Source organism: Elephas maximus, chromosome 17, assembly GCF_024166365.1.
Source record: "Elephas maximus indicus isolate mEleMax1 chromosome 17, mEleMax1 primary haplotype, whole genome shotgun sequence".
Taxonomy (NCBI): domain Eukaryota; kingdom Metazoa; phylum Chordata; class Mammalia; order Proboscidea; family Elephantidae; genus Elephas; species Elephas maximus.
In genome coordinates, this window is record NC_064835.1 from 41756272 (window position 1) to 41781772 (window position 25501).

At 38.7% G+C, this 25501-nt stretch overlaps 1 protein-coding gene and 1 non-coding gene across 8 annotated transcripts in view; both read left to right on the forward strand.

The window, feature by feature from the left end:
• The window catches only part of TTL (tubulin tyrosine ligase), a 56379-nt gene that overhangs the window by 19910 nt on the left and 10968 nt on the right, over nucleotides 1-25501 (forward strand). For all 7 annotated transcript variants that reach the window (XR_007513716.1, XR_007513717.1, XM_049857653.1 and 4 more), the window contains 2 exons: nucleotides 3552-3687; nucleotides 4627-4896. Coding sequence is in view for 5 of the 7 variants with exons in the window: in XM_049857653.1 (XP_049713610.1) it covers nucleotides 3552-3687; nucleotides 4627-4896 (406 nt within the window). In the remaining 2 variants the exon portion in view is untranslated. The remainder of the gene's footprint in view (nucleotides 1-3551; nucleotides 3688-4626; nucleotides 4897-25501) is intronic.
• Nucleotides 16604-16710, forward strand: LOC126061244 (U6 spliceosomal RNA). The gene has a single exon (XR_007513723.1). It is a non-coding gene; the product is annotated as a U6 spliceosomal RNA (small nuclear RNA).

The following is a 25501-nucleotide window of genomic DNA, read 5'->3' on the forward strand; positions in this document are numbered from 1 at the left end:
TCAACCCAACAATTGCACTCATGTGCGTTTGTCCCAGAGAAGTGATAACTTATGTCTACATAAAAACTTACATACTGTTGTTCATGCAGCTTTTTCATGGTATCCCAAAACTGGTAACAACCCAAGTGTCCTTCAGTGGTGTGGTGGTTAAGATTGTGTGTCAACCTGGCTGGGCCATGATTCTCATTGTTTTGGCAGTCATATAATGTTGTGATCACTTCCCTGTTTAGATTTGATACGTGATCACTCCCGTGATGGGATCTGCTGTGAGTCAGTACTGGTGGGGGTAGTGCCCGGGGCAGGTGACCACTCCCCTCAGCCTTCATCTTTCTACCCTCTGCCACCCAGCTTTTCCTTCTCTCCTTCCTGGGGCTTTTGCTTGTTCTGGATCCTGCAGCTGGTTCCTGTTCGTCTGACCTCCAATTCTTGGGACTTGCGCTTACCTGCAGTCTTGCCTGACAGTCCTGGGATTCATCGATCTTCACAGCCTGTGAGCAACAGCTTTGCTCTCCAGCCTGCTGATCTTGGGTTCACCACCCCCTGCAACTCTGTGAATCAGGAGAAGCCTCTTTCCTAACCCACAGACGCAGGCCGTTACAGCCTCTACAGCTGCGTGAGCCATTTCCTTGATATAAATTTCTGGCTACATATGTATGTATATACATACACACACACACATATATGTGTGTGTGTGTATATATATATACATATATATATATATATATATATATATACGCTTTACTGGTTTGCTTCTCTAGAAAACCCAGCCAAAGACAAATGGGTAAACGATTAACCGAACTGTGGTGAATTGATACCATGGAATACTACCCACCAATAAAAAGGAACAAACAATTTATACATTCAGCAACTTGGATGAATCTTCAGGGAATTATGCTGAGCAAAAATGCTAATCCAAAAAGATGACATACTGTATGATTTGGTTTACATATGACAGAATTCTAGAGATGGAGAACAGGTTAGTGGTTGCCAGAAGCCAAGAAGGTAGCAGTGGGGATGAAGAGGTGTGGCTTTAAAAGGGTAACATGAAGGATCCTTGAATTAAAGGAACTGTTCAGAAGGGTAGAAAATGTAAATTGTTTATCTGCTAAGGGACCTGTATCCAGAATATTTAAAGAACTCTTTTAACTCAATAGTAAGAAGTCAAATAACCCAGTTAAGAAATGAGCAAAGGATCTGAATAGATGTTTCTCCAGAGAAGATATAAAATGGCCAGCAAGCACGTGAAAAGATGCTCAACATCGTTAGCCATTAGGGAAATGCAATTCAGAACCACAGTGATACCACTGCATGCTCACAAAAAGCAAACCAGTTACTGTCCAGTCAGTTCCAACTCATGACAACCCCATGTGTGTCAGTGAAACTGTGCTCCAAAGAGTTTTCGATGGCCGTGATCTTTCAGAAGTAGATTTCCGGACCTTTCTTCTGAGACACCTCTAGGTGGATTCAAACTGCCAGCCTTTGGTTGAGTGGCTGAGTGCCTAACTATCTGCACCACTGAGGGACTCGTACATGCTCCCCAGCATGCTGTAATTTTACGAAGACAGACAGTGACACATATTTATGAATGTGGTGAAATGGGTTGCTTTATGTTGCCTTTTGCCTTGTTTTTTTTTTTGGAAAAACAGCTTAGAAGGTGCATACCAATCACGGGGCAGGCTGCACCTTGCAGGAATTGGTCAATAGACTATGCAAATGAAGCATCCGTGGCCTCCTGAGAGGGGATTGGCTGGTTTGTGGCCCTGTTGGGAGGGGTCATGATTGAAGTTGTTAAGTAATTGTGGTTATATGCAGCCAACCCAAAGTGACTTTTCGGGCAGAAAGGAGAATAGGCAAGAGAGAAGAAACAGAGAGAGAGGAGGCAAGGAACCTCCTAAGAGAGCTGCCACGTGGGTCAAGGGCTTTAACACTGAAGACAACAACAGGCCCGGAAGGGACCCTGCGGCAGAGTCTTGAGAGGAGCCTGTCCTCGGGGCTGAGAGGAGGCCTGCATGGCTGAGAGAGCTCTCCTACACTTTGCCTATGTGCTCCCTCATCCTGATCCTGAGTTGTACCCTGTTACTTCCTTAATAAACCACTTAATTGTGAGTGTGGTCTGTGAGTTCAGTGTGGCCATTGCAATGGATTATCAGACCCAGAAGAGGAGTACAGCGTGCTTCAGCTGGTGTCAGAATTGGTAAAGAGGCTGGAGGGTTGAGGCGTGTCTGACTTCCACCTCATGGGAATCAGCTTTGGGTGGATCCTGGTCATTATCTCCCTGAAGTTAGGTTCTGACAACGCTGCCGTAGCCACCATTTTACGAGGATGTGAAGAAACTGGAACCTTGATCCATTGCTGTTGGGAATGTAAAGTGGTGCAGCGACTTTGCAAAACAGTTTTGACGGTTCCTCAAAAAGTTAAAAATAGTTCCCATATGGCCCAGCAGTTCTACTCTTGGGTATATTCCCAAGAGAATTGGAAACATATGTCTACATGAAAACATGCATGTGAATCTTCATAGCAACATTATTCATAACAGCCAAAAAGTGCAGACCACCCAAATGTCCATCAGCTGACGAATGGATAATCATACAGTGGAGTATTATTCAACCACAGAAGGGAAAAAGATACTGATGCATACTACAACATAGATGAACTTTGAAACCATTATACTAAGTGAAAGAAGCTGTACACAGAAGCGCAGATATCACATAACTCCATGTGTATGAAATACCCAGAATAGGCAGATGTGTAGACATAGAGAGTAGATAAGTGGCTGCCAGGGGATGGGGAGACGAAGGAATAGGCTGTGACTCCTAATGGGTATGGGGTTTTCAGAGGAGGTGATAAAATGTTCTAAAATTAGATTGTGATAATGGTTGCACAAGTCTTGACTATGCTGAAGTCTAATTGTACAATTTAAACGAATGAATTTAGTCTCTAGGTGGTGCAGATGGTTAATGCACTTGGTTGCAAGTTCAAGTACACTCAGAGGTGCTTCGGAAGAAAGCCTGGTGAACTAGTTCTGAAAAATCAGCCGTTGAAACTATATCTCAATAAAGCCATTAAAAAAATATTTTATCGTTTATTTAATATTGATAGACACCTAGAATCTATTTTTTGTGTTACAATTCTGCAGCGAATATGACTGTACATTGCCCTGACCTTCTTGATATCTCTCTAAAATACAGCCTTAGAAGTAGGTTTGTTGGTCACAGGCGGTGTACATTCTTTTTTGTGAAAGTAACCTCACAATAAGCAGTGTACAGTAGCATATTACTTACGCCGCTTAGACACTTTGAATATCTGTAAAAGTGGAGTTTCGTGTGCAATCCTATGTCAAGAGTTAGTTGGATAACCCTGGGTGCTCTTGTGAAGGAAGGGGAGAGTGTGAGAGATTGAATAGGGGAAAGGAAGGGGAAAGAAAAGCATGAGCAGGCCAATAGAAATATCCAGTGGGCGTTTTCTGCTCATTATTTCCTTCCTGACTTTGTAGGGAGCTTTTCCTCCTGGGATGAACTGGACTAATTTTTGTTTTGCTTTTGCTGTATTAGGTGAAGGCATCCTCATCTCCTCAGAGGCTACAGAGCTTCTGGATTTCATAGACAACCAGGGCCAGGTCCATGTAATCCAGAAATATCTTGAGCACCCTCTGCTTCTTGAACCAGGTCATCGCAAGTTTGACATTCGGTAAGCAGTGTCTTCCGTTCTCGTTTTTATGAATATGAAAAAGTGATATGGGGTATGGTGAGGAGTGGAATGAAGAATTTGACTGTGTTTAATATGTTTTTTTTTTTTTTTTAATGTGTTACCAAAATGAAACACAGCTGAATGAAACTGAGCTTCTGTACCTAATTTTTTATTTACATTCAGTATTTTTTCTTTCTAGAAAATATTAGTAAGATTATAGACTTTCTTTTTTTATATTCCCTTTCACTAAAATGACTTGTTTGGTTCCACAGAGGGTATAACTGTATGCGGTTTGCTTGCGGAAAATAAGAGCTGTACACAGAGCGCATAACTAAGATACAATGGATCGTGTGTCTTCATTTCATTATTTGTGCCCCATTTTTTATGGGCTTCATGAGCACATGACCACATTTGGAGTTAGCTATTTGGATTTTAACTTTCTGAGAGAAGGACTTGACAGTGGGCAAAGAAATTGGTACTTTCCCGAGCTTGCCCTTGACCTTGCTGTCATCTCATCGAGGACTGACTATCTTCTTGATGCCTTCATCATGAAGTGCTGCTTCCTAAATACCAGTCCTATGTCACGGTAGCTCCAGAATGAGACACTTTGAATACCCTCCTCTTAAGATTATTAAAACAGCAAGCATTGCAAACATAGGCCTCATAGGTTAACCTTAAAAATCAATCCATCCAAATCTATTCAAAACGTTACATCTTTTGAATGAATCTAAGTCTCCTTGTTATTTATGAGGAAATGTTTTCCTCATTGTACTGATGACCCATTGTCTTGGTTACAGTTTGCCACATATAATTTTAGAGTTTACCTCATTCCCCTACTCTCCCCATCTCCAGAAAAAAAATCAGGTTGTGGAGATTGATACATATAATATGGAGAACCTTTGGGTGACTTGAGTAAACAGTGTTTTTGTTGAATTGCAGGAGCTGGGTCTTAGTGGATCATCAGTATAATATCTACCTCTATAGAGAGGGTGTGCTTCGGACTGCTTCAGAACCATATCATGCTGATAATTTCCAAGACAAAACCTGCCATTTGACCAATCACTGCATTCAAAAGGAGTACTCAAAGAACTATGGGAAGTATGAAGAAGGAAATGAAATGTTCTTTGAGGAGTTTAATCAGTACCTAAGAAATGCTTTGAACATTACCCTGGAAAGTGGTATCTTACTACAAATCAAAAATATAATAAGGTAACTTAATTGTATCCTTTTTAGGTTATCTGTTTCTTCTTGAAGGAGCTTTAGGAGTTTGTGCCTTTCAAGAATTGGTCAATTTAAGTTGGCAAATTTGTGAGCAAAAATTATTTATAATATTCCCTTATTATCCTTTTAATGTCTGGAGGATCTGTAATGGTGTTACTTTCTCAATTCCTGATATTGGTGAATTGTGTCTTCTCACTGTTTTTCTTGGACATATTGGATATAGGTTTATCAATTTTATTAATCTTTTTGAAACATCAGCTTTTAGTTTTATTGATTTCACTATTGTTTTTGCTTTCAATTTTTATGATTTATGCTCTTTATTTTTGCCTTCTATTTTTTCGGGGTTTAATTTTCTGTTTTTCTAGTTTTTGTAAGGTGAAATGTTAGATTATTGATTGGAGTTTTTTTTTAATATAAACATTTTAATGCTGTCAATTTCCCTCTAAGCACTGCATTAGCTGCATCTTACTGATTTTGATTTTTCATTTTACTGAAATATTTTCTAATTTTCCTCATGACTTTGACTTATGTGGTGTTTAGACATTTCTTGTTCAGTTTCCAAATATTTGGAGATTTTCCAGATATCTTTCTGTTATGATTTCTACTTTAATTCCATTTCATTTCTTTAAAATTTGTAAACATTTGTCTCATGGCCCAGCATATGAGGTCTATCTTATTGAATGTCCTAGGTACAATGAAAATATATATTCTGCTACTGTTGCGTGGAGTGTTCTATAAATGTCAGATGAGTCAAAGTGGTTGATAGTGCTCGTCTTCTATATGCTTGCTGATTTTCTGTTCTACTTGTTCTTTCCATTACCAAGACAAAAGTATTGAAGTCTCCAAGTAGAATTATAGATCGTCTGTTTCTCCTTTCTGTTTTATCACTGTTTACTTCATATATTTTGAAGCTGTATTTTAATTGCATATGTATTTAGGATTGTTATGCATGTCAGTTTGTTGTACTGTGGTGCCTTGCATGCTGCTGTGATCCTGGAAGCTAAGCCACTGGTATTTCAAATACCAACAGGGTCACCCATGGTGCACATGTTTCAGTTCAGCATCCAGACTAAGATGAGGAAGAAGGACCTGACAGTCTACTTGTGAAAAAAATTGGACAGTGAAAATCTTATGAATAGCAAGGGAACATTGATATAGTGCCCTTCAGGTTAAAAGGCACTTAAAAGACAACTGGGAAAGAGCTGGCTTCTCAAAGTAGAGTCAACCTTAATGACATGGACAGAGTCAAGCTTTCGGGACCTTCGTTTGCTGATGTGGCACAACTCAAAATAAGAAGAAACAACTGTAAACATACATTCTGTGTGTGAAGTATGAATCTAGAAAAATTGGCAGTCACCAAAAACTAAAATGGAATGCATAAACATCATTATCCTAGGCATTCGTGAGCTGAAATGGACCAATATTGGCCATTTTGAATGTGACAATAATATGATCTACTATGCCGGGAATGACAAATTGAAGAGTAATGGCGTTGTCTTCATCGTCTAAAGGAACATTTCAGGATCTGTCCTGAAGTACAGCATCCTTATGCCTACAAGGAAGACTAGTTAATACCACTATTATTCAAATTTACACACCAACCACTAAGGCCAAAGGTGAAGAAATTGAAGATTTTTATCAACTTCTATAGTCTGAAATTGATCAAGCATGTAATCAAGATCCATTGATAATTACTGGTAATTGGAATGGAAAAGTTGGAAACAAAGAAGAGAGCACTGGTTGGAAAATATGGCCTTGATGATAGAAACAACGCTGGAGATCACATGATAGGATTTTGCAAGACCAGTGACGTCTCTGTTGCAAATACCTTTCTTTGACGGCATAAACAGCGACTATTTTTTGTTTGTTTGTTTTTTTATACACATGGACCTTGGAGGATGGAATAAACAGCAATCATATCGGCTACATCTGCAGAAAGAGATGCTGGAAAAGCTCAATATCATCAGTCAGAACAATGCCAGGGGCCAACTATAGAACAGACCATCAGTTACTCATGTGCAAGTTCAGGTTAAAAAAAAATTTTTTTTTCAAAAGAAAATTAGAACACATCCATGAAAGCCAAAGTATGACCTTGAGTATATCCCACCTGAATTTAGAGAGACCATCTCAAGAATAGATCTGACAGGGATTAGACTGGAATAGGGGATGGAAAATGATACTGGTGAAGAGCGAGCTTCTTGGATCAAGTGGACATATGGGACTATGTTGGCATCTCCTGTCTGGCTGGTGGATGAGAGGCCAGAAGGGGCCAGACGCTACACAAATGGACATGAGGAGAGAGAGTGGAGGGAAGAGTTGTGCTGTCTCATTGGAGGGAGAGCAATTAGGAGTGTTGGCAAGGTGTACGTAAGTTTTTGTATGAGAGACTGACCTGATTTGTAAACTTTCACTTAAAGCACAATAAAAACTAATTAAAAAAAAAAAAAGAATATATCTGACACATTGAAAACTAATGACCGAAGACCAGACAAGTTGTGGAATAACATCTAGGGTATCATACTTGAAGAAAGCAAGAAGTCATTAAAAAGACAAGAAAGAAAAAAAAGACCCAAATGGATGTTAGAAGAGACTCTGAAACTTGCTCTTGAAGGTAGAGTAACTAAAGCAAAAGGAAGAAATGGTGAAGAGAGCTGAAAAGAAGATTTCAAAGGGCAGTTCAAGAAGACAAAGTAAAGTATTATAATGAAATGTGCAATGACCTGGAGTTAGAAAACTGAAAGGGAAGAGCACAGCTGGCATTTCTTAAGCTAAAGAACTTAAGAAAAAATTCAAGCCTCAAGTTGCAATATTGAAAGAGTCTATGGGGAAAATATTGGACAGTGCAGGAAGCATCAAAAGAAGATGGAAGGAATACACAGGATCACTGTACCAAAAAGTATTGGTCAACCTTCCACCATTTCAGGGGGCACCATATGATCAAGAACCAACGGTACTGAAGGAAGAAGTCCAAGTTGAACTGAAGAATTGGTGAAAAAAGAATTAGTGCAGGAATTGACGGAATACCAATTGAGATGTTTCAGCAAACGGATACAGTGCTGGAAGTGCTCACTTGTATAGGCCAAGAAATCTGCAAGACAGTTACCAGGCCAACTGACTGCAAGAGCTTCATATTTGTGCCCATTCCAAAGAAAGGTGATCCAACAAAATGCAGAAATTATCGAAAAATATCATTAATATCACACACAAATAAAATTTTACTGAAGATAATTCAAAAGCAGTTGCAACAGTACATCAACAGGGAACTGCCAGAAATTCAGGCTGGAATCGGAAGAGGACATAGAACAGAGATATCATTGCTGCTATCAGATGATCTGGAAACCCTGGTGGTGTAGTGGTTAAGTGCTATGACTGCTAACCAAAGAGTCAGCAGTTCGAATCCGCCAGGCACTCCTTGGAAACTCTATGGGGCAGTTCTACTCTGTCCTATAGGGTCTTTATGAGTCGGAATCGACTTGATGGCACTGAGTTTGGTTTGCTTTTGGTTTTTTGGATCAGATGATCTTGGCTAAAAGCAGAGAATACGAAAAACATGTTTACCCTTTTTTTTTTTTAATTTTTATTGTGCTTTAAGTGAAAGTTTACAAATCAAGTTAGTCTCTCATATAAAAATTTATATATACCTTGCTGTGTACTCCTAGGTGCTCTCCCCCTAATGAGACACCACACTCCTTCTCTCTACCCTCTATTTCAGTGTCCATTCAGCTAGCTTCTGTCCCCCCTCTGCCTTCTAATCTCCCCTCTGGACAGGAGCTACCCACATAATCTCATGTGTCTACTTGATCCAAGAAGCTCTCTCCTCACCAGTATCATTTTTTGTCTTATAGTCCAGTCCAATCCTTGTATGAAGCGTTGGTTTTGGGAATGGTTCCTGTCTTGGGCTAACAGAAGATCTGGGGACCATGACTTCCAGGGTCCTTCTAGTCTCAGTCAGACCATTAAGTCCAGTCTTTTTGTGAGAATTAGAGGTCTGCATCCCACTGCTCTCCTGCTCACTCAGGGGTTCTCTGTTGCATTCCCTGTCAGGGCAGTCATCGGTTGTAGTGGGGCACCATCTAGTTCTTCTGATCTCAGGCTGATGTAGTTTCTGGTTTATGTGGCCCTTTCTGTCACTTGGGCTCATAATTACCTTGTGTCTTTCGTGTTCTTCATCTTCCTTTGTTCCACGTGGGTTGAGACCAATTGATGCATCTTAGATGGCTGCTTGCTAGCATTTAAGACCCCAGACACCACTCTCCAAAGTGGGATACAGAATGTCTTCTTAATAGATTTTATTATACCAGTTGACCTAGATATCCCCTGAAACCATGGTCCCCAAACCCCTGCCCCTGCTACGCTGGCCTTGAAGCGTTCGGTTTATTCAGGAGACTACTTTTAGTTTAGTCCAGTTGTGCTGACCTCTCCTGTATTGCGTGTTGTCTTTCCCTTTACCTAAAATAGCTCTTGTCTACTATCTAATTAGTGAATACCCCTCTCCCTCCCTCCCTCCCTCCCCACTCTCGTAACCATTAAAGAATATTTTCTTCTCTGTTTAAACTATTTCTTGAGTTCTTGTAATAGTGGTCTCATACAATATTTGTCCTGTTGCAGCTGACTAATTTCACTCAGTATAATGCCTTCCAGATTCCTCCATGTTATGAAATATTTCACAGATTCATCATTGTTCTTTATCAATGCATAGTATTCCATTTTTTGAATATACCATAATTTATCCATTTATCTGTTGATGGGCACCTTGGTTGCTTCCATCTTTTTGCTATTGTAAACAGTGCTGCAGTGAACATGGGTGTGCATGTATCTGTTCATGTAAAGGCTCTTATTTCTCTAGGATATATTCCAAGGAGTGAGATTGCTGGATCCTATGGTAGTTTGATTTCTAGCTTTTTAAGAAAGCGCCCAATTGATTTCCAAAGTGGCTGTACCATTTTACATTCCCGCCAGCAGTGTATAAGTGTTCCAGTCTCTCCACAACCTCTCCATCATTTATTATTTTGTGTTTTTTGGGTTAATGCCAGCCTTGTTGGAGTGAGGTGGAATCTCATTGTAGCTTTGATTTGCATTTCTCTAATGGCTAATGATGGTGAGCATTTCCTCATTTATTTGTTAGCTGCCTGAATATCTTCTTTGGCGAAGTGTCTGTTCATATCCTTTGCCCATTTTTTAATTGGGTTACTTGTCTTTTTATAGTTTAGTTTTTGCAGTATCATGTAGATTTTAGAGAGTAGACACAGATCGGAAATGTCATAGCTAAAAATCTTTTCCCAGTCTGTAGGTAATCTTTTTACTCTTTTGGTGAAGTCTTTGGTTGAGCATAGGTGTTTGATTTTTAGGAGCTCCCAGTTATCTAGTTTCTCTTCTGGTGTTTGTGCATTGTTAGTAATGTTTTATATACTGTTTATGCCATGTATTAGGGCTCCTAACGTTGTCCCTGTTTTTTCTTCCATGATCTATATTGTTTTAGATTTTATATTTAGGTCTTAGATACATTTCGAGTTTGTTTTTGTGCATGGTGCGAGGTATGGGTCTTGTTTCATTTTTTTGCAGATGGATATCCAGTTATGCCAGCACCATTTCTTAAAGAGACTGTCATTTCCCCATTTAACAGACTTTGAGCCTTTGTGAAATATCAACTGCTCATATGTGGATGGATTTATGTCTGGATTCTCAATTCTGTTCCATTGCTCTTTGTATCTGTTGTACCACTACCAGGCTGCTTTGACTACTGTGGCAGTATAATAGGTTCTAAAATCAGGTAGTGTGAGGCCTCCCACTTTGCTCTTCTTTTTCAGGAATGGTTTACTTATCCAGGGCCTCTTTCCCTTCCATATGAAGTTGACAATTTGTTTCTCTATCTCATTAAAAAATGTCATTGGAATTTGGATCAGAATTGCATTGTATCTATAGATGGCTTTTGGTAGAATAGACATTTTTACAATGTTAAGTCTTCCTATCCATGAGCAAGGTATGTTTTTCCACTTATGTAGGTCTTTTTTGGTTTCTTGCAGTAGTGTCTTGTAGTTTTCTTTGTATAGGTCTTTTACGTGTCTGGTTAGACTTATTCCTAAGTATTTTATCTTCTTGGGGGCTACTGGAAATGGTATTGATTTGGTGATTTCCTCTTCGATATTCTCTTTGTTGGTGTATAGGATTCCAACTGATTTTTGTATGCTTATCTTTTATCCTGATACTCTGCTGGACTCTATTAGTTTCAGTAGTTCTCGTGAGGATTCTTTAGGGTTTTCTGTGTATAAGATCATGTCATCTGCAAATAGGGATACTTTTACTTCTTCCTTACCAATCTGGATGCCCTTTATTTCTTTATCTAGCCTAATTGCTCTGGCTAGGGCCTCCAGCACAATGTTGAGTAAGAGTGGAGATAAAGGGCATCCTTCTCTGGTTCCTGATCTCAAGGGAAATGCTTTCAGACTCTCCATTTGGGATGATGTTGGCTGTTGGCTTTGTATAAATACCATTTATTATGTTGAGGAATTTTCCTTCTCCTATTTTGCTGAGAGTTTTTTTTTTATCATGAATGGGTTTTGAACTTTGTCAAATGCCTTTTGTGCATCAATTGACAAGATCTTCTGGTTCTTTTATTTATATGATGGATTAATTGTTTTTCTAATGTTGGCCCATCTCTGCATACCTGATATGAATCCCACTTGATCATGGTGAATTGTTTTTTTGATATGTTGTTGAATTCTATTGGCTAGAATTTTGTTGAGGATTTTTCATCTAAGTTTATGAGGGATATAGGTCTGTTATTTTCTTTTTTGTGGTGTCTTTAGCTGGTTTTGGTATCAGGGATATGTTGGCTTCATAGAATGAGTTTGGGAATATTGCATTCTTTTCTATGCTCTGAGATACCTTTAGTAGTAGTGGTGTTAACTCTTCTCTGAAAGTTTGGTAGAACTCTGTAGTGAAGCGGTGCAGGCCAGGACTTCTTTTTGTTGGGAGTTTTTAAATTACATTTTCAATCTCTTTTGTTACGAGTTTATTTAGTTATTCTACCTCTCTTTGTGTTAATTTAAGTAGGTAGTGTGTTTCTAGAAATTCATCCACTTCTAGGATTTCAAATTTGTTAGAATATAGTTTTTCGTAGTAACCCGATATGATTCTTTTAATTTCAGTTAGATCTGCTGTGATATTGCCCATCTCATTTCTTATTTGAGTTATTTGCTTCCTCTCCTGTCTTTCTATTGTCAGTTTGGCCAATGAATTATCAATTTTGTTAATTTTTTCAAAGATCCAGCTTTTGGTCTTGTTAACCCTTTGAATTGTTTTTCTGTTCTCTGTTTCATTTAATCCTGCTCTAATTTTTATTATTTGCTGTCTTCTGGTGCCTAAGGGTTTCTTTTGTTGCTCTCTCTCTATTTGTTCAAGTTGTAGGGATAATTCTTTGATTTTAGCCCCTTTTTGTATGTGTGCATTTATTAATACAAATTGACCTCTGAGCACTGCTTTCACTGTGTCCCCAAGGTTCTGATAGGAAGTGTTTTCATTCTCATTAGATTCTATGAATGTCTTTATTCTATCCTTCATGTCTTCTGTAACCCAGCCATTTTTGAGCTGGGTATTGTTCAGTTTCCAAGTGCTTGATTTCTTTTCCCTACTTTTTCTGTTGTTTGTTTCCATTTTTATGGCCTTATGGTCAGAGAAGATGCTTTGTAATATGTCGATGTTTTGGATTCTGCTAAGGCTTGCTTTATAACCTAGTATGTGGTCTCTTCTAGAGAATGTTCGATGTGCGCTGGAAAATAAAGTATACTTGGCTGCTGTTGGGTGGAGAGTTCTGTATATGTCTGTGAGTTCAATTGGTTGATTGTGGCATTTAGCTCTTTGTGTCTTTATTGAGCTTCTTTCTGGATGTTCTGTCCTTCACCTAAAGTGGTGTGTTAAAGTCTCCTACTATTATTGTGGAGCTGTCTAGCTCACTTTTCAATGCTGTTAGCGTTATTTTATGTATCTTGAGGCCCTGTCATTGGGTGCATAAATATTTAATATGGTTATATCCTCTTGGTATTTGTCCCTTTAATCATTATATAGTGTCCTTCTTTATCCTTTGTTGCGGATTTAACTTTAAAGTCTGTTTTGTTAGAAATTAATACTGCTGCTCCTGCTCTTTTTGGATCGTTATTTTGCTTGATATATTTTTTTTTCATCCTTTGAGTTTTTGTTTGTATCTCTAAGGTGTATCTCCTGTAGGCAGCATATAGAGGGATTGTGATTTTTTATCCATTCTGCCACTGTCTCTTTATTGGTGCATTTACTCCATTTATATTCAGCATAAGTATGGATAGGTATGAGTTTAGTGCTGTCATTTTGATGTCTTTTTTTTGTGTGTTGTTGACAGTTTTTTTCCCACTTCATTTTCTGTGCTGAGTAGTTTATCTTTGTATATTGTCTTTTCCTCTCATTCATTGTTGTTCGTTTTGTTTCTGCTGTCTTTATTTTTTTCTTGTATTTTATTTTGATGAGTAAGATTGTTAGTCTCCTTTGTGGTTACCTTAATATTTACCCATATTTTTCTAGTTTTAAACCAAACTTATTTCTTTATATCGCCTTGACTTCCTCCTCATATGAAAGATCTGTGAGTATACTTTCCCTCTTTATTGTTTTAATGTTGTTTTCTTTTACATAATGACACTGCTGTTACCCTGTTTTGAACTTTTTTTATTTTGATTTATTTTTGTGTTTTTCCTGTCTGGTTTGACATCTAGTTGCATTGTCCTGTGTTCTAGTCTTGGGTTGATATCTGATATTATTGATTTCCTAACCAGAGAACTCCCTTTAGTATTTCTTATAGTTTTGGTTTGGTTTTTATGAATTCCCTAAACTTCTGTTTATCTAGAAATGTCCTAATTTCACCTTCGTATTTGAGAGACAGTTTTGCTGGACATATGATTCTTTGCTGGCAATTTTTTTCCTTCAATGCTTTATATAAGTCATCCCATTGCCTTCTTGTCTGCATGGTTTCTGCCGAGTAGTCTGAGCTTATTCTTATTGACTCTCCATCATAGGTGACTTTTCATTTATCCTAAGCCTCTCTTAAAATTCTCTATCTTTGGTTTTGGAAAGTTTGATTGTAAAATGTCTTGGTGACTTTCTTTTGCAATCTACCTTATGTGGGGTTTGGTAAGCATCATTGATAGATATCTTCTCATCTTTCACGATATCAGGGAAGTTTTCTGCCAATAGATCTTCAACAATTCTCTCTCTATTTTCTGTTTTCCCTTCCTGTTCTGGTACTCCAATCACTCGTAGGTTATTTCTCTTAATAGAGTCCCACATGATTCTTAGAGTTTCTTCATTTTTAAAAATTCTTTTATCTGATTTTTCATCTAATATGTTGGTGGAAGTGTTTTATCTTCAGTCTCACTAATTTTGCCTTCCGCTCCCTCAGTTCCGTTCCTCTGACTTTCTATTGTGCTGTCTAATTCTTTAATTTTTATTGTTAATCTTCTGAATTTCTGATTGCTCTCTCTCTGTGGATTCTTGCAGCTTATTAAGTTTTTCATTATGTTCTTGAATAGCCTTTTTAATTCTTCAATTGCTTTATCTGTGTGTTTCTTGGCTTGTTCTGTGTTTTGCCTGATCTCTTTCCTGATTTTGTTCCTGGTGTCTTAAAGAGTTCCGTATATTAATCTCTTGTACTCTGCATCTGGTAATTCCTGGAATGCATCTTCATCCAGAAGATTCCTTGATTCTTTGTTTTGAGAGCTTGTTGAAACGATCATGGTCTGCTTCTTTATGTGATTTGATATTGAATGTTATCTCTGAGCCATCTAGAGGTTATTAGTTTATGTTTGCCTACTATATCCTAGCTTCTTACTTTGTTTTGATGTACCCAAATAGTTTGCTTGAGTGACCTAGCTTGATTATTTTCACCTTTGAAGCTCTAACACCCTGTCACCAGATGACTGGAGCTGTTACCAGGTTTATGAGCCTTGGAGTCCCTTCAGTTTTCTTGTATGAGTTCAGCTCAGGTGTCCCGATAGTTGGTCATCAAGAGTGTGGTACAGGCTCTGTTCTACAGTCTTAAAAGGGCAGGGGTGACTGGTGTAGGTACAGGTATCTGGTTGCAGCAGGGGGTCACACTCTGAACAAGGTAGGGTGCTGACAACTGTACCCCGAGCGTCTGTGAGGAAAGTGAGTCCCAGGTGGATGGGTTCTGCAGCCAGACCATGGGCACCCAATGCTTTTAATTGTAAAGAATGGGAGGTACCAGTTATCCTTGGACCCCTGTTATGGATGGCTTGGTGATATGGGTGGAGCCACTAATCCTTAGACCCTTGATATGGGTAGGCGAGGACCCTGTTTAATAGGCAGAGCAGTGTCAAACACCATCTCTCCACCACACAGCTGAAACGGATGCAGTCTCCAACAAAGGCCTGTTCTTCTGAAATAGGCACACACAGGTTCATGCAGGGATGAAAGCTGTTTAACATCAACAGACCATTTATGCATGGATAGGAGCCACTTCTGTCCTGAACTCTGCAGCTTAGTGGAGCTGGCAGATTATCTTTTCCCCCAGTTGTGAATTTGTTCCTTCTCCAAGGCTGAGAGCATGGCTCGGGGCCTGCAGCAGGGCCTATGTCAGGCCCAGGGAAATCGACAGCCACTGAAGCTGGCTTGCGGGCTGGGGGTGTGGGAAAATAAACACAAGTGCTTAGCTTTTACCAAGAGTGCTGTTCTCTGGTTTCAGAGGTGTGAGTAGGCTGTGTGGCTAGCTGTCTCTCCCTGAGGAAACTATGTCCGGAACACTACCACCAGCCCCCACCATGGTCGCTCCAGGGAATGGTGCCTGAGGGTTCCCAGTGATTCAGGTCCAGCAATTCCTTACTGCTTCTGAACCGTCTCTCCCTCCTCCTGCTGCTCAGTCCATTTTGTAACTGTGCCTTTGATGTTCAGGGCTCCTGGCTTGTCATAAATATCATCATTTCACTTGTTTTTTTGGGTCTTTGTTGTAAGAGGGATCACCAGAAGTGTGTGACTACTCCGCCATCTCGGCCCCACCTACCTGTGTTTTTTGACTATGCAAAGACATTCAATTTTGTGGATCATAACAAATTATGGATAATATTGCAAAGAATAGGAATTTCAGAACACTTAATTGTGCTCCCCAGGAACCTGTACATAGACCAAGAGGTAGTCATTCAAACAGAACAAGGGGATACTACATGTTTTAAAGTCAGGAATGGTGTGCATCAGTGTTATATCTTTTCACCATACTTATTCAGTCTGTATACTGACCAAATAGTCTGAGAAAATACAGAGTCAGGATTGGAGGGAGACTCATTAACAACCTGTGATATGCAAATGATACAACATTGCTTGCTGAAAGTGAAGAGGACTTAAAGCACTTACTGATGAAGCCTTCAGTATGTATTATACCTCAACATAAACAAAAATCTTCGCAACTGAAGCAATAAGCAACATCTTGATAAATGCATAAAAGATTGGAACTGTCAAGAATTTCATCTTACTTGGATCCACAGTTAACACTCATGGAAGCAGCAGTCAAGAAATCAAACAACGGATTGCATTGGGCAAAATTGCTGCAAAAGACCTCTTTACAGTGTTGAAAAGCAAAGATATCACTTTAAGGACTAAGGCGTGCCTGACCTAAACCATGGTGTTTTCAGTCTCCTCATATGCATGCAAAAGCAGAATGATGGTGCTCGCTCCGGCAGCACATATACTAAAATTGGAACGATACAGAGAAGATTAGCATGGCCCCTGCGCAAGGATGACACGCAAATTCGTGAAGCGTTCCATATTTTTTGGAGAGTGATACAAGGCGATGTAGAACAATACAAGTTAGGTTTTTACTTAGAGAAATAGGGGTAAATATTAAGGTAGCCACAAAGAGGTATAACAACTCCATAACTCAAGATAAAAGCCAAGAAAAACGTAACGACTCAACAAACATAAAGTCAAACACTACGAAAATGAGGATCTCACAATTTACTAAGAAAAACATCTCAGCACAAAAAAGTAAGTGGAAAAATGAAATTGTCAACAACACACATAAAAAGGCATCAAAATGACAACACTAAACACTTATTTATCTATAATTACGCTGAATGTAAATGGACTAAATGCACCAATAAAGAGGCAGAGAGTCTCGGACTGGATAAAGAAACACGATCCGTCTATATGCTGCCTACAAGAGACACACCTTAGACTTAGAGACACAAACAAACTAAAACTCAAAGGATGGAAAAAAATTTACCAAGCAAACAATAAGCAAAAAAGAAGAGGAGTAGCAATATTAATTTCTGACAAAATAGACTTTAGACTTAAATCCACCACAAAGGATAAAGAAGGACACTACATAATGATAAAAGGGACAATTGATCAGGAAGACATAACCATATTAAATATTTATGCATCCAATGACAGGGCTGCAAGATACATAAATCAAATTTTAACAGAACTGAAAAGTGAGATAGACACCTCCACAATTATAGTAGGAGACTTCAACACACCACTTTCGGAGAAGGGCAGGACATCCAGTAAGAAGCTCAATAGAGACACGGAAGACCTAATTACAACAATCAACCAACTTGACCTCATTGACTTATACAGAACTCTCCACCCAACTGCTGCAAAGTACACTTTTTTTTCTAGCGCACATGGAACATTCTCTAGAATAGACCACATATTAGGTCATAAAACAAACCTTTGCAGAATCCAAAACATCGAAATATTACAAAGCATCTTCTCAGACCACAAGGCAATAAAACTAGAAATCAATAACAGAAAAACTAGGGAAAAGAAATCAAATACTTGGAAACTGAACAATACCCTCCTGAAAAAAGACTGGGTTATAGAAGACATTAAGGAGGGAATAAGGAAATTCATAGAATGCAACGAGATTGAAAATACTTCCTATCAAAACCTCTGGGACACAGCAAAAGCAGTGCTCAGAGGCCAATTTATATCGATAAATGCACACATACAAAAAGAAGGAAGAGCCAAAATCAGAGAACTGTCCCTACAACTCGAACAAATAGAAAGTGAGCAACAAAAGAATCCATCAGGCACCAGAAGAAAACAAATAATAAAAATTAGAGCTGAACCAAATGAATTAGAGAACAGAAAAACAATTGAAAGAATTAACAAAGCCAAAAGCTGGTTCTTTGAAAAAATTAACAAAATCGATAAACCGTTGGATAGACTGACTAAAGAAATACAGGAAAGGAAACAAATAACCCGAATAAGAAACGAGAAGGGCCACATCACAACAGACCCAACTGAGATGAAAAGAATCATATCAGATTATTACGAAAAATTGTACTCTAACAAATTTGCAAACCTAGAAGAAATGGATGAATTCCTGGAAAAACACTACCTACCTAAACTAACACATTCAGAAGTAGAACAACTAAATAGACCCATAACAAAAAAAGAGATTGAAACGGTAATCAAAAAACTCCCAACAAAAAAAAGCCCTGGCCCGGACGGCTTCACGGCAGAGTTCTACCAAACTTTCAGAGAAGAGTTAACACCACTACTACTAAAGGTATTTCAAAGCGTAGAAAATGACGGAATACTACCCAACTCATTCTATGAAGCCACCATGTCCCTGATACCAAAACCAGGTAAAGACATTACAAAAAAAGAAAATTACAGACCTATATCCCTCATGAACATAGATGCAAAAATCCTCAACAAAATTCTAGCCAATAGAATTCAACAACATATGAAAAAAATAATTCACCATGATCAAGTGGGATTTATACCAGGAATGCAAGGCTGGTTTAATATCAGAAAAACCATTAATGTAATCCACCACATAAATAAAACAAAAGACAAAAACCACATGATCTTATCAATTGATGCAGAAAAGGCATTTGACAAAGTCCAACACCCATTTATGATAAAAACTCTCAGCAAAATAGGAACTGAAGGAAAATCCCTCAACATAATAAAGGGCATCTATGCAAAGCCAACAGCCAACATCACTCTAAATGGAGAGAACCTGAAAGCATTTCCCCTGAGAACGGGAACCAGACAAGGATGCCCTTTATCACCGCTCTTATTCAACATCGTGCTAGAAGTCCTAGCCAGGGCAATTAAGCTAGACAAAGAAATAAAAGGCATCCGGATTGGCAAGGAGGAAGTAAAATTATCTCTATTTGCAGATGACATGATCTTATACACAGAAAACCCTAAAGAATCCTCCAGAAAACTACTGAAACTAATAGAAAAGTTTGGCAGAGTCTCAGGTTATAAAATAAACATACAAAAATCACTTGGATTCCTCTACATCAACAAAAAGAACATCGAAGAGGAAATCACCAAATCAATACCATTCACAGTAGCCCCCAAGAAGATAAAATACTTAGGAATAAATCTTACCAAGGATGTAAAAGACCTATACAAAGAAAACTACAAAGCTCTACTACAAGAAATTAAAAAGGACATACTTAAGTGGAAAAACATACCTTGCTCATGGATAGGAAGATTTAACATGGTAAAAATGTCTATTCTACCAAAAGCCATCTATACATACAATGCACTTCCGATCCAAATTTCAATGTCATTTTTTAAGGTGATAGAGAAACAAATCACCAACTTCATATGGAAGGGAAAGAAGCCTCGGATAAGCAAAGCATTACTGAAAAACAAGAAGAAAGTGGGAGGCCTCACTCTACCTGATTTCAGAACCTATTATACAGCCACAGTAGTCAAAACAGCCTGATATTGGCACAACAACAGGCACATAGACCAGTGGAACAGAATTGAGAACCCAGATATAAATCCATCCACATATGAGCAGCTGATATTTGACAAAGGCCCAGTGTCAGTTAATTGGGGAAAAGACAGTCTTTGTAACAAATTGTGCTGGCATAACTGGATATCCATTTGCAAAAAAATGAAGTAGGACCCATACCTCACACCAAGCACAAAAACTAACTCCAAGTGGATCAAAGACCTAAACATAAGGACTAAAATGATAAAGATCATGGAAGAAAAAATAGGGACAACTTTAGGAGCCCTAATACAAGGCATAAACAGAATACAAAACATTACCAAAAATGACGAAGAGAAACCCGATAACTGGGAGCTCCTAAAAATCAAACACCTATGCTCATCTAAAGACTTCACCAAAAGAGTAAAAAGACCACCTACAGACTGGGAAAGAATTTTCAGCTATGACATCTCCGACTAGCGCCTGATCTCTAAAATCTATGTGATTCTGTCAAAACTCAACCACAAAAAGACAAGCAACCCAATCAAGAAGTGGGCAAAGGATATGAACACACACTTCACTAAAGAAGATATTCAGGCAGCTAACAGATACATGAGAAAATGCTCTCAATCATTAGCCATTAGAGAAATGCAAATTAAAACTACGATGAGATTCCATCTCACTCCATCAAGGCTGGCATTAATCCAAAAAACACAAAATAATAAATGTTGGAGAGGCTGTGGAGAGATTGGAACTCTTAGACACTGCTGGTGGGAATGTAAAATGGTACAACCACTTTGGAAATCTATCTGGCGTTATCTTAAACAGTTAGAAATAGAACTACCATACAACCCAGAAATCCCACTCCTCGGAATATACCCTAGAGGAACAAGAGCCTTCACACGAACAGATATATGCACACCCATGTTTATTGCAGCTCTGTTTGCAATAGCAAAAACCTGGAAGCTACCAAGGTGTCCATCAACGGATGAATGGGTAAATAAATTGTGGTATATTCACACAATGGAATACTACGTATTGATAAAGAACAGTGACGAATCTGTGAAACATTTCATAACATGGGGGAACCTGGAAGGCATTATGCTGAGTGAAATCAGTCAGAGGCAAAAGGACAAATATTGTATAAGACCACTATTATAAGATCTTGAGAAATAGTATAAACTGAGAAGAACACATACTTTTGTGGTTACGAGGGGGGAGGGAGGGAGAGAGGGAGAGGGTTTTTTTTACTGATTAATTAGTAGATAAGAACTGCTTTAGGTGAAGGGAAGGACAACACTCAATACATGGAAGGTCAGCTCAATTGGACTGGACCAAAAGCAAAGAAGTTTCCGGGATAAAATGAATGCTTCAAAGGTCAGCGGAGCAAGGGCGGGGGTTTGGGAACCATGGTTTGAGGGGACTTCTAAGTCAATTGGCAAAATAATTCTATTATGAAAACATTCAGCATCCCACTTTGAAATGTGGCGTCTGGGGTCTTAAATGCTAACAAGCGGCCATCTAAGATGCATCAATTGGTCTCAACCCACCTGGATCAAAGGAGAATGAAGAACACCAAGGTCACACGACAACTAAGAGCCCAAGAGACAGAAAGGGCCACATGAACCAGAGACCTACATCATCCTGAGACCAGAAGAACTAGTTCGTGCCCAGCCACAATCGATGACACCTAGACGGTGCCTGGCTACTACACCGACTGCTTTGGCAGGGGTCCGGACAGAGCTGGAGAAAATGTAGAGCAAAATTCGAACACACGCACACAAACACACACACACACACAAAAACAGACTTGCTGCCCTGATAGGGACTGGAGAAACCCTGAGAGTATTGTCCCTGGATACTGTTTCAGCTCAGTAAAGAGGCCACTCTTGAGGTTCATCCTTTGGCCAAAGGTTGGACAGGCCCATAAAACAAAACAAGACTCAAGGGCATACCAGCCCTGGGGCAGGGAATGGAAGGCAGGAGGGAAGAGGAAACCTGGTAATAGGGAACCCAGGGTTTAGAAGGGAGAGTGATGACATGTCATGGAGTTGTTAACCAACGTCATAGAACAATGTGTGTACTAACTAGTTTGTTCTGTAAACCTTCATCTAAAGTACAATAAAAAAGAAAATGTTCTAGTTCAGTAGACATAAAGAAAAAAAAAAAAAAACTGTTGCCATCGAGTCGATTCCAACTCATAGCAGCTCTGTAGGACGGAGTAGAACTGCCCTATAGGGTTTCCAGGGAGCACGTGGTGAATTCACACTTCCAAGCTTTTGGTTAGCAGCCATAGCTCTTAACCACCATGCCACAAGGGTTTCCCAGTAGATATCAGGAAATGTAAATCAGGATTACAATGATACATTTTATTTCATAAGATTGGCAGAAATTAAGAAATCTCACAATATCAAGTGTAGACAAGGATATAGGTCAATGAGAAATCTTATGCACTGTTGGTAAGAGTATAAATTAGCACATTCTCTTTGGAAAACAGTTTGACATTAACTAATGAATTTTCACCTGTACTATGACCCAGAAATTCCATTACCAGGTATGTTCCCCCCCAAAATGCTGAAATGCATGCACCAATAGACCTGGCAACACTGTGTTAATAGAAAAAGTAAATAAACCAAAAGTCCATCAACAGAAAAACAGATGAACTGTGGAATAGTCATGCAAAGGAATACTATACAGCAGTGAAAATGAATAAATGACAGCTACAGTAGAGGTGTATCGCACAGATATAATGTTAGGCAAAAATACAAGCCATCAAAGGTGCATAAAGATTGATTCCGTTTATATCAACTAACAACAAGCAGAGCAGATAGTATATTATTTACAGGATTGTACATACCAAAAAACCAAACTCAATGCCATCAAGTCAATTCTGATTCATAGCAACCCTACAGGACAGAGTAGAACTGCCTAATAAGTACTGGATGGTGGGTACGTGGGTGGTCATTAATACTTCATATATTTTAAACTCCTTAAGACATTATTATTTTATATAAACAAACAAAACCAAACCTACTGCCATTAAGTCAATCCAACTCATAATGACCCTATAGGACAGAGTAGAACTGCCCCATAGGGTTTTCAAGGAGCAGCTAGTAGATTCGAACTGCTGACCTTTTCATTAGCAGCCGTAGCACTTAACCACTGCACCACCAGGGATTATTTTATGTAGTTGATAGTAATTTAGATTTAGCCTTATATTTTAATTCTTTGTGTTGCTTCTCTTTCTTTACTGCATTTACTTTTGTCTGGGAGCATTTTCCTTATTCTTGAAAAACTCATTCTTAGTTTTTAAATGAGGTCTGATGGTGATAAATTCTGTCAGTTTTTGTTTATCTGATAATATATCTATTTTGTCTTCATTTTTCAAGGATATTTGTTCTGGAAATAGATTTCTAAATCAGCATTTAATTTTTACTGCTTTGAAGGTGGCATACCATTATCTGCTCTCTTCCATCTTTTGAGAATTCAGCTGAAATCTTAGTATTGCTCTTTAATATATCTTTTCTCTGTTTTTAATATTCCTTTTAGTTGATTTTTATAAATTTTACCATGAAGTGTGTATAGTTTTGTTTGTATTTATTCTGTATAGGGTTTATAGGACTTCTTGAATCTATGGATTAATATTTTTCATCAGTTTTGGAATATTCATGGCCATTATCTTCACAGATAACAGCTTTTGCCCCACTGTCTTCTCCTTCTGGGTCTCTGACTACATGAGTTTTCATCATTCTCAGTGTCTCATATTTCTCCAATAATTTTTGTGCACCTTTTATCCCTTCATGTTTCCACTCATTCTTTTTTTGTGACCTGTCTTTCTGTTTGCTAATCCTTTCTTCAGCTGTTAAAACCTTTTGAAAAGCTTTAAAAATTCAGGTTTAAAACATTAAATGCTATTAAAACCTGCTGTAAGCCCACGTACTGTATTTATAGCTGTTGTACTTTTCAGCTCTAGAATTTCCATCTGACCCTTGCGTTAGATTGTATGTCCCTGTGAAATTCTCCCATTTGTCTCATATTTTCTTAAACATATTTATGGCAGTTCCTTAATGTCCTTGTCTGATAATTCCAAAACCTGTGTTACCTAGAGCAGAGGTCAGCAAACTACACCTTGTGGGTCACATCCAGCCTGCCACCTGTTTTCATATGGCCCATGAGCTAAAAATGGTTTTTACATTTTTAAAGGGTTTAAAAAAAAAAAAAATCCTATGTGACAGAAACTGCTTGTAACCTACAAAACCTAAAATATTTACTGCCTGACCCTTTATAGAAAAAGTTTGCCAGCCTCCAGCCTATATGTCTGCTTCTACCATCTGTCTTTTTCTCTTGCTCCTGTTTCATAATATGCTTAGAAATAATTTTATAGTGTTGGTATTCATTTACTATAATATATTAAATAATGCAGATGTTTTTAAAAATTGAGATATAATATGCATACAGTATAGTACACAAATCTTAAGTATATGTTGTCGTTGTTGTTAGGTGCCGCCGAGTCAGTTATGACTCACAGCGACGCTGTGCACAACGGAATGAAACACTGCCTGGTCCCATGCCATCCCCACAAGCCTTGTTATGCTTGAGCCCATTGTTGCAGCCACTGTGTCAGTCCATCTCGTTGAGGGTCTTCCTCTTTTTCGCTGACCCTTAGCTTTACCAAGCAAGATATCCTTCTCCTGACGACACATCCGAAGTATGTGAGACTTAATCTCACCATTTTTGCTTCTAAGGAGCATGCTGGTTGTACTTCTTCCGAGACAGATTTGTTCGTTCTTCTGGCAGTCCATGACATATTCAGTATTCTTCGCCATCACCACAATTCAAAAGGCATCAATTTTTCCTTGGCCTTTCTTATTAATTGTCCAACTTTTGCATACATATGAGGAGACTGAAAACACCATGGCTTGGGTCAGGTGTACCTTAGTCCTTAAAGTGACATCTTTGCTTTTCAGCACTTTGAAGAGGTCCTTTGCAGCCAATTTGCCCAATGCAACCCGCCTTTTGATTTCCTAACTGCTGCTTCCATGGGTGTCAATTGTGGATGCAAGTAAAATGAAATCCTTGGCAACTTCTGTCTTTTCTCCGTTTATCATGATGTTGGTCATTTGTCCAGTTGTGAGGATTTTTGTTTTCTTTGTGTTTAGGTGTAATCCATACTGAAGGCTGTGGTCTTTGATCTTCATTAGTAAGTGCTTCAGGTCCTCTTCACTTTCAGCAAGGAAGGTTGTGTCATCTGCATAATGCAGGTTGTTAATGAGTCTTCCTCCAATCCTGATGCCCTGTTCTTCTTCATATAGTCCAGCTTCTCGAGTTATTTGCTCAGCATACAGATTAAATAGGTATAGTGAAAGGATACAACCCTGACGCACATCTTTCCTGACTTTAAACCATGCAGCATCCCCTTACCCTGTTAGAGCGACTTCTTCTTGATCCATGTGCAGATTCCTCACGACCACAATTAAGTGTTCTGGAATTCCCATTCTCTGAGATGTTATCCATAATTTGTTATGAGACACAGTCGAATGCCTTTGCGGAGTCAATAGAATACAGGTAAACATCTTTCTGGTATTCTTTGTTTTCAACCAGGATCCATCTGACATCAGCAGTGATATCCCTGCTTCCACATCCTCTTCTAAATCCGGCTTGAACGTCCGGCAGTTCCCTGTTGATACACTTGCTGCATCCGATTTCAAATGATCTTCATCAAAATTTTGCTTGCGTGTGATATTAATGATATTGTTTGATAATTTCCACATTTGGTTGTATCACTTTTCTTGGGAATAGGCATAAATATGGATCTCTTCCAGCTGGTTGGCCAGGTAGCTGTCTTCCAAATTTCTTGGCACAGACAAGTGAGCA